At 28.3% G+C, this 7,784-nt stretch overlaps 2 protein-coding genes across 4 annotated transcripts in view; one reads left to right on the top strand and one right to left on the bottom strand.

Annotated features, from left to right (window-relative positions):
* The window catches only part of LOC108764590 (uncharacterized), a 17,865-nt gene extending 11,279 nt beyond the window's left edge, over nucleotides 1-6,586 (top strand). For all 3 annotated transcript variants that reach the window (XM_018512893.1, XM_018512894.1, XM_018512895.1), the window contains exons 3-12: nucleotides 950-1,288; nucleotides 1,907-2,201; nucleotides 3,187-3,328; nucleotides 3,508-3,701; nucleotides 3,850-4,315; nucleotides 4,617-4,774; nucleotides 4,966-5,124; nucleotides 5,212-5,335; nucleotides 5,458-6,098; nucleotides 6,254-6,586. In XM_018512893.1, the coding sequence (XP_018368395.1) occupies nucleotides 950-1,288; nucleotides 1,907-2,201; nucleotides 3,187-3,328; nucleotides 3,508-3,701; nucleotides 3,850-4,315; nucleotides 4,617-4,774; nucleotides 4,966-5,124; nucleotides 5,212-5,335; nucleotides 5,458-6,098; nucleotides 6,254-6,400 (2,665 nt within the window). In that variant the 3' untranslated portion in view covers nucleotides 6,401-6,586. The remainder of the gene's footprint in view (nucleotides 1-949; nucleotides 1,289-1,906; nucleotides 2,202-3,186; nucleotides 3,329-3,507; nucleotides 3,702-3,849; nucleotides 4,316-4,616; nucleotides 4,775-4,965; nucleotides 5,125-5,211; nucleotides 5,336-5,457; nucleotides 6,099-6,253) is intronic.
* A 344-nt stretch (nucleotides 6,587-6,930) lies between these two features.
* On the bottom strand, nucleotides 6,931-7,673 carry Dlc90F (dynein light chain 90F; the record flags this gene model as incomplete). The annotated part of the gene is made up of 2 exons (XM_018512849.1): nucleotides 6,931-7,391; nucleotides 7,508-7,673. Coding segments are annotated over 2 exons (315 nt in total), but the record flags the coding sequence as incomplete, so codon positions are not given.
* Between the last annotated feature and the right edge of the window lie 111 nt (nucleotides 7,674-7,784).

The following is a 7,784-nucleotide window of genomic DNA, read 5'->3' as shown; positions in this document are numbered from 1 at the left end:
ACTGTAAAAGTGAGAGATCAGTTAATAAAATACCCAATGTATATTTTATCAAATATCACAATAAAATATATTAAGGATTTCGTGGTTTAATTTTTTCTATATTTTTATTAAACATTTTACGTCGATTTGTGTACAACAGCTTTAAAGTGCACTGAGTGCGCACCAGCTCTGCCAGTGAAATACGCTATTAGTTTATTTTATTTTCCATCAGAGTTTATATACTTATATACTTACAAAATTAAAAAATGATTTGTATAAAAACGAATAAATTCACTAATATATACTTAATTGCATAGCAACCTATATTCGCAACGTAACGTTTAATGTATATATCTGAAAATTATAAAGTCGATTATACGCACATTTGCATAATATACTTGACACGATACCTCCGCTTGTACTATGATGGTTGCCACGGGCATTTCGTTTCCTCAGTTATGCAAATAATCGTGTCTGGTGCATATCTACTCTTTTCTTTTTAATAAAATATTGCTTCGTTCCTGTCGTATTGTAATTCGTGCAAAGTAATTATGAACAATGCCTTCAGTATAACTCGGTAATTTTTGCTAAATCGTGTAAAAGTTATCTCCGCAAGCGAATAAATTTTAAAGTGACATATATATAATTTTATTTTATGAACTTGTTCTTTTTAGCTGAACTTTTACACAATTTAGAGTTGTTCCACCTTTCGGTAAATTTCAACTCACTGTCTTGCTCTCTTATACTCTCTTATACTCTTACTCTTTTACTCTTTTGTTTATCCAGTAGATTTATCACACAGTTTATTGGAAAATGGAACAATCTTATTTTTCTTTCTTGTCTTTCCATGTGAAAAAAAACAAACAGATAATTCATACACAAGTAGCATTTTTTCTTTAGTGATATAGCTTTCAGCTAAATCTACTTGCATCCGATAAGATTAGTAGACTAATCCTAAGTTTTCTTGCAGTGAATATTGTCGAAATTTATTACAACAGTTTGCGAATCATTGTCAAACATCTAACGGAGAGATTACCGATCCGGACTGGGTTGTCTATTTATCCAAGGAGCAAAACGCTGAGCAGTCCGCTCTAAAAGACAATCGAAAGCTGCAAATACACGGACACTTTATCCCAGGTGTGCCACACATACGTGCTGCTGAAATATTCGAGATTGGGTGTATTGCAGGCACGGAGAACAAATGTCTCGAGTTGGTTTCTGCAGAATGGAACAATACGAAAGTGACGCTGAAGAGGCATGTTTTATCAACATGTCGGGATGCTATAAAAGCAGACGTGGAAATCCTTAAGTAAGAGTCATTCTATCACATATTTAAAAAGTGGATACATAAAAATTACTCGTTTTTAAAATAATAAAGGGAAAATGTACAAAGAGTCAGCCAGCTTATCATTCAAGATTCGTTTCTTAATTTTGGAGATCGTAATTAGAAAGAAATATCTCGTCGCAATTTTCTAATATTTATCTTATTTCTGTAGTAAAAACACCATTTATATAATTCAAGTTTGTGGATATATATATATATATATTACTAATTAATATTTTTTATGATTAATATTTCCTTTCCCTATCTTTTATTTTTTCATTTTAGTTTTTTCATTTTAGTTTTATAATAAAATTTTTTCTGATTACATTCCTGTATATTTTGTGATGCTCTTTATATTTCTAATTTTTATACTCTTAGATTTTTTAGATATATCTTTCTTCGAAAATTGTTATTGTTATATGTAATTCTTCAATTTATTATAAATGTTATATATATTAAGATTCATATTAAGATAAATATATCTGAAGCTATTTTTATTATTGTATTTATTTGTAATGACTGAAGCTATTTTTATTTAAAAAATAGTATAATCAGGACATCCTGTGTGTCTTATATAACATGATAATTTTGAAATTATTGTAGTGAAATTCGGCATCCTAATATATTACTGCTGATGGCTACAACATATACAAGCGAGCATGGTCTCGTCTCAATCTTCGAATCCATCGACTGCTCATTGTACAATTATATGCACGAGCAAGGCGAAAGAATAAACGTACCAGGAATTATGCAAATCGGTATAAAATTGGCGGACGCATTAAAATATTGTCATATGCGAGGATACATACACACAGCGATTAGCTCACACTGCGTTTATTTTGCAACCGATACGACTATCAAACTTGGTGGATGGGAACTGGCTAGAGAAATGGAAAAAGTATGTGAAATTTAAGCTTTTTTATGCCTTACTGCATTCTCAAAATATTAGTATATACTTTTGAAATATTTCATGTAAACGTAAATCATATTAAATGTTAATTATTTTAATTAAGTACGAATCTGTACACGTATCTTTTTATGAACGATCTAAATAATTTGCTAAAGTATAGAATTTATATAAATTTATAAGATATTTTGCTACAAATATATGTAATAAATTGTCATATATACATCTATGTATTTCTTTACTTCTGCGTTATATGTATAATTTAAATGATGTTAACTACTAGTTACCTAAGTAACTTTATTATTCCTTAATGAAACAATAGATATGCATATTTTTTTATTCACATCTATCAACTTAAGCACGCGACGAATACACTTTTACGTGTTTAAAATCATGTGTTAGCAGATTTAAAAAGTTCACAGACAGAATAGACTGTAATGAAACGGATCACGTCATATCCGCGATTCCGTGACACACCCATGAGCGTTTCACCAACGGAAACGACTGGCATTGTTTTCGACAAAATGTTCGTTTCTGAATAAATTCGCTGTACCGTGTCGATGCTAATCGCATGCGCTGTCTGGAACGCGGAACTTATAATCGCAATTAAATATGATAGATTATTTTCAGCAATAAGGACTATACTTAACATAGAATCACGTCGAAAAAACCTTATCGCGAAGACAAATAAGAATCAAAAGAAAAAATTTAGAACTACTATATTTATATAACTAATTGCATTATAAAGTTTGAATATAAAAATCTAAATATTATTAATCACAGTTTTTTTATCTTATCCCAAAAGTCTTGCAAATTTATGTCGCAATTTTTTAATTAGATTTATTCCTTATTTAATATTGGTAATACATAAAGAATATTCATAAGATGTATAACTCAATATGAAATATTAAAATACATTTTTAATATTGTTTTTTTCTTATAATAACATACCTGCTATTATTTCTTTTGTTTTTAGACTTATGTAGAACGTGATTTCGAAAAATATTTACGACTAGAGAATTTTAAGTGGCAAGCACCGGCGATATGCTACAGACTACAACCCAATAAAAAAATTGATGTTTACTGCTTGATGCTATTACTTTGGGAAATGTGTACAGGCAAGTACATTACACTAATAGTATATATACTTTTATACATATAGTATATTAATATAATTTCTTATCTTTTAATAAAAAAAATAATTATAAAGTTTTTTAAATAAAATATTAAAATCGCATCAAAAGGAACTAAATAATTGATAGTAATTTAATAATGATTATTATATAACATTCCATAGGAAATGTACCGTGGAGCGGATATGATCAATCAAATGTAGAACGGCAGCACATGGTGCGAAAACGAGATATTGTTATAAATTTACAGAATGTCCCATCGATCCTCCGTAGCTTACTAGAGGCTGGATTGCATCCTGATGAGACAATGATAATGTTAGATATGGACAGAATAGGAAAAAAACTTCATAGGCTGCTGGTAAATTTGCAATAGATATAATATATAATTATTTAGCAATATAATTTTTAGAATTTGCATAGCTTTTGTCGATTATTGGTTTTTCGTACAGTAATTCTTTGTTCACTAGGATGCGTCGTTACAATTTTACTTATATTTTTTTTTTAAGATGATATATGAAGAAGAGAAGAATGACACGTTTATAAATGAAAACAGAAATAATAATGATCTTTTATATAATGATACACTATATCAAAAGACTTCTTCTATGTCTCTCACGCAAAATAAGATGTTGACCATAAAACCATTCACTGGACAATCATGTCAGCCTATGGGAGAAAAAAAATCTATGTCCAGTCAACTTCTCAAATCTAAGAAAGAGCAATGCAATGGAGACTTAGATTCTAAAAATATGAAGAAAATGACTGTAATCAATGATAGTGTCGTGAGTCCCATAATTAAGGTAGAGACTACCACTCCTTGCACTCGTTGTGCAGAAATTTCAAATATAGTACAAGATTTAGATGAAAAGAATGATGCACGTGCTAATATAAAACGATTAAAAAAACTGATAGCCAGTAGAAGGGAAGACTTTTTCTTCGGAAGCGACTCCACTTTTTCTTATTCAACCTCATGTAAGTGAAATTAATATATAAATTTTGAATATATTTATATTTACTAACATTTTTATGTTTAACATTTTTACATTTATAGTTACATTATATCTCTGTTGCAAACAGTTATTTTACAAATTTAATTAACTTAATGCTTATGCAACGTTATATATTAATTAGATTGAAATAAAAATGTCAAAATGTCGATAATCGTATTGAGACAATCGAGAAGAATGTATCAAATGAATATAATTTAGATTCCTTTTTATTCTCTATACTTCAAAATCTTGTAGCTTTTAGTTACTCTTATAATTTTGTATAGATCCGAAAGCTACAAGCTCATTATTGTCACAAGAAAAAAGTCTTGACTATGTACCATGTAAACCAGCTAATCATACAACCGCTATAGAACCTAAATGCAATAAGTCTTCTAGTGAATATGGTGGAGCTATTTCAAAATTATGCACACCACGGCGAAAGGTACTTTATTTCGATTAAAATTTTATTAGTGATGCATACATAAATCAATATTTGTCTAAAATATACAGTACATTTTTATATTAACTGTAATGTACAAATATGAAATTTGAGTGAATATGTATACGCAGAATATAAACATATACACAGTAATATTTATTAGTTTACTCATATAAATTATTTTCCTCCCACAGGCACCATACACGGGCATGCCTTCCAGTATTAAACATGCAATAATGCAGCCTCAAGTTTTGCATTCTGATGCTAAAAGCTTTTATGAGTCAACATTATGGAGAAAAGAAAAAGAAATTTGCTTATCACGAATGGGACGCAACAGTAAAGAACACAGTGAAGTATGTACATAATATTATTTTTAATATTATATTAGTTATATACTATTTCAAAACTCTTAAGTATATTTTATTATTTTATACTTTCAGGATTCCTTACTATCGCAACAAACAATTTGTTGCAACACTTCTATCACTGATGATGATAAAGTACAATATTCCACACCACATGTAAAAAATGCTGATACTACATATATAATTGGAATTGAGAAAGGTAAATCAAGATTGATTCATTTTTCAAAATTTGTGATATTAAATATTAATATAAAATTAATTTTATTTATGTACTTTTATATAATTTTCCATTTCTAAATAAGTTATTTATTATGATCAAAGGTAATTGTACTGAAAATAACAAAAAGTCATTAAAAACCATGAGTGATAGCATTTCCGCAAACATTTCAATCACTTCAAATCAATCCATACAAAACTTAAAGGATGCCCTCGATCGTGCCACGGAAATAATAAGTTCAACAACACCTTCTAAAGTAGACTTAAGTTATATACAAAAATGCAAAACTGTATTTGAAAACTTGTATGGAACAAGATATAATGACAACCACGAGATCAAAGTTATCGAAAAATCGACATCTAGCAACGGGAGTTTTCTAGATCTTTCAATGGATGAAGTTAAAGATATAAAAACTATTAACAAAACTGCTGGAGAACACGAACAAATCTTCAATCAAGCTTTCCTAGATAGCCAAACGCTCAGTTCTACGACTACAAAAACGTCAATTGAATCTGAAACATCACAGAATCAACAATCCACGAAAAAGACTGATCAAAATAAGATAACATTTACAAGCAGGAATACCTCAACTCCGCAAAAAATTAGATTAGATGAAAGAGAATATGTTAACATACGTCCTATGAGTAGTGTTATAATGAAAGATTTACCAAGAAGGCGTTCTCTACCCGCAAAACTGAATAATTTGGTAACATATGCCTCCCCAAGAACTGTTTTAAATAAAAAAGTAAGTAGACAATTTTAAATTTTATACACAAATCATAATGATTGTAACTAAATTGAAATTATAATTTGAAATTTGTTATAAATTCTACTTTCAACTTTTGTAAACAAGTAAATGTTTGTATACTAATAAAATTGTTTATTCGATCCTTATTACAGAACATACAAGGCAACCAATATACGACCGAAGATATGTACATTGATGATGAATTTGGAAGTAAATTAAATTACAACTTAATTCTTTTAAATGATAACATTATTCTAAGCGACGATGATGAAAGTCTACCTCAGACCACAGAATTGTAAACTGTGATGAACTTAATGTTCAATTGTTCTCTATATGTAAAAAAAAACGTTCTTAAATAATTTATTTTTATTTATTTTGACAGCAAAATCAATACTTCTATATTATCGCCATTTTGACGACATAATCAATGCAAATAATATCTAATTTAATAATTCGTTAATTCTAATTACTTATTTATATTTACACAAAGGCAAATAGTCTAATATTATACAAAATGTTTATTACATATAATTGAATAAATATAATAAAGTAAAAATTTACTTCATTATTATTCAATAAATTAAGAAATTGTACATATGTAAACTTGTTCAAATTCGTTTTTTAATAATCATTTAAATAGTCAAAATAAATGACAGAATAACATAAAAAAAAAGTATTTTTTACAAGTTTATAATACAAATCCCTTGAAACATTTTGTATATATTTTGGGTTATTTGTCGAATCTAAATATACCTTGTTTCTCATCTAACATGCACAATTATATTGTGCAATAATATAAGAATTATAAATCTTGCATTTATTCTTTTATAGAAGTTACAATTGTAGATAAAAAATATCATTCTTCGTTAAAGTAAATATAAGAAAGTTAAATATATCTCAGCACAATCTATTTTGTGTATACATGTCCAATTTTAGTACATTACATATATTAATCATTGCGTTGTGTAACTTTTAAGCAGTCATACTCTGCTATTTCCCTAATTTCTGCAAAAATATTAAGTTTTATCGAACAAGAACAAAACATTTTATTTTCGAAAGTATGGCATTTACTAAATACCTCATAATTGCCAAAATATTGAATTCTTTTCAAACGCAAAATTTGTTAAGCAGACAGATAAATTTATAGAGCCAATCCAAAAACAGATACAATACAATACATGGTTTTATTTTCCCAGCGCACTGTGCAACTGCCATCAGTAGCATTATCCCAGTAACATGAACTTGCGGTATGAAGTCCAGCTCCATTTTTCTGCATGATTGTGCAAGTCACTGCAATTATATACTTCAATATCAAAGAGATGTAAAGAAAAATATTTCAAAACATGTGTAAAGGTCAATGTTAATATAAAGTCTTTTTCTTGAGGTGAAAATTTAGTCTTACAAACCGATATATTTATAGGCCTTCTGTAATTTTGTAAGATTGCCCAAGCAAGCTTCTACCACATTCGAAGTCCATTGATTGACTTTATTATGCTGATAAGTATTGCCACCTATTGACACTTCAATCGCTTCCTTGATAATGGTGCTCACGTCATCTACCACAAATTGCAACTAGAATCATAACAAAAAACATGAATCTTACATAAAGCAGTAAAAATGTAATTTATTCAAGCATATTTTATTAATATTTTAATATTTAATGTTTTAGTGAAAACAAATAAA

This window comes from Trachymyrmex cornetzi, unplaced genomic scaffold (genome assembly GCF_001594075.2).
Source record: "Trachymyrmex cornetzi isolate Tcor2-1 unplaced genomic scaffold, Tcor1.1 scaffold44, whole genome shotgun sequence".
Classification (NCBI taxonomy): Eukaryota; Metazoa; Arthropoda; class Insecta; order Hymenoptera; family Formicidae; genus Trachymyrmex; species Trachymyrmex cornetzi.
The sequence above is the reverse complement of the archived record's forward strand: the minus strand, read 5'-3'. Positions and strand labels throughout refer to the sequence as shown.